This window comes from Emiliania huxleyi (assembly GCF_000372725.1).
Source record: "Emiliania huxleyi CCMP1516 unplaced genomic scaffold EMIHUscaffold_47, whole genome shotgun sequence".
Classification (NCBI taxonomy): domain Eukaryota; phylum Haptophyta; order Isochrysidales; family Noelaerhabdaceae; genus Emiliania; species Emiliania huxleyi.
In genome coordinates this window covers 414,405-415,429 of record NW_005198467.1, presented here as the reverse complement: position 1 = coordinate 415,429, position 1,025 = coordinate 414,405, and the positions used below count along the sequence as shown (strand labels likewise).

Below are 1,025 nucleotides of genomic sequence, written 5' to 3'. Positions count from 1 at the left end.
GGGGGGGGGGGGGGGGCTCGCCTCGAGGAGTCCATCCGCCCCTGCGAGGATCGTGCTTAGAGCATAACTCGTAGATGTCGGGGGCAGGGGTGCAGAGGGCGGCTTCGGTGAAGATGGCGGTGAGAGCGACGGCGGCGGTGGCGGCGGCGGCATGCTTGGCGGCGGTGCAGATGGTGGTGGCGGGCTGGAGGGAGGCGAAGACGGATAGGGCGAGGGCAAGGGCAGTGGCGGGGCCGGTGGTGGAGGAGAGGGCGAGGTAGACGAGGGCGCCGCGGAATGCGGCGGCGGGGAAGGCGAGGCCGACGGGGGCGGCGGCGAGGGCGAGGCGGAGGGCGGCGGCGGCGAGGGCGAAGTGGACGGCGGCGGCGGTGACGGCGGCACGGGCGGTGGCGGCGGTGACGGCGGCACGGACGGCGGCGGCGAAAAGGGCGAGGCCGACGGTGGCGGAGGCGACGGCGAGGCCGACGGTGGCGGCGGCGAGGGCGAGGCGGAGGGGGGCGGCGGCGACGGCGAGGTTGACGGCGGTGGCGGCGGGGGCGACGCTGAGGGCGGCGGCGGCGAGGGCGAGGTGGACGGCGGCGGCGGCGAGGGCGAGGCCGACGGCGGCGGCGGCGACGGCGAGGCGGACGGCGGCGGCGGCGACGGCGAGGCGGAGGGCGGCGGCGGCGAGGGCGACACGGACGGCGGCGGCGGTGAGGGCGAGGCCGACGGTGGCGGTGGTGACGGCGGCACGGACGGGGGCGGCGGCGACGGCGAGGCGGAGGGGGGCGGAGGCGAGGGCGAGGCCGACGGCGGCGGCGGCGAGGGCGAGGCCGACGGCGGCGGCGGCGAGGGCGAGGCCGACGGCGGCGGCGGCGACGGCGAGGCGGACGGCGGCGGCGGCGACGGCGAGGTTGACGGCGGTGGCGGCGAGGGCGACGCTGAGGGCGGCGGCGGCGAGGGCGGCACGGACGGTGGCGGAGGCGACGGCAAGGCGGAGGGAGGCGGCGGCGAGGGCGAGGCGGAGGGCGGCGGAGGTGACGGCG

The 1,025-nt window shown here is 81.3% G+C and overlaps 1 protein-coding gene across 1 annotated transcript in view; it reads left to right on the top strand.

Moving 5' to 3' along the window:
- EMIHUDRAFT_103206 (hypothetical protein) overlaps positions 1-1,025 on the top strand; it is a gene marked incomplete at both ends in the record, with an annotated part of 26,749 nt that overhangs the window by 7,568 nt on the left and 18,156 nt on the right. Inside the window, one exon of the mRNA XM_005768068.1 lies at positions 257-1,016. Coding sequence (XP_005768125.1) covers positions 257-1,016 — 760 coding nt within the window. The remainder of the gene's footprint in view (positions 1-256; positions 1,017-1,025) is intronic.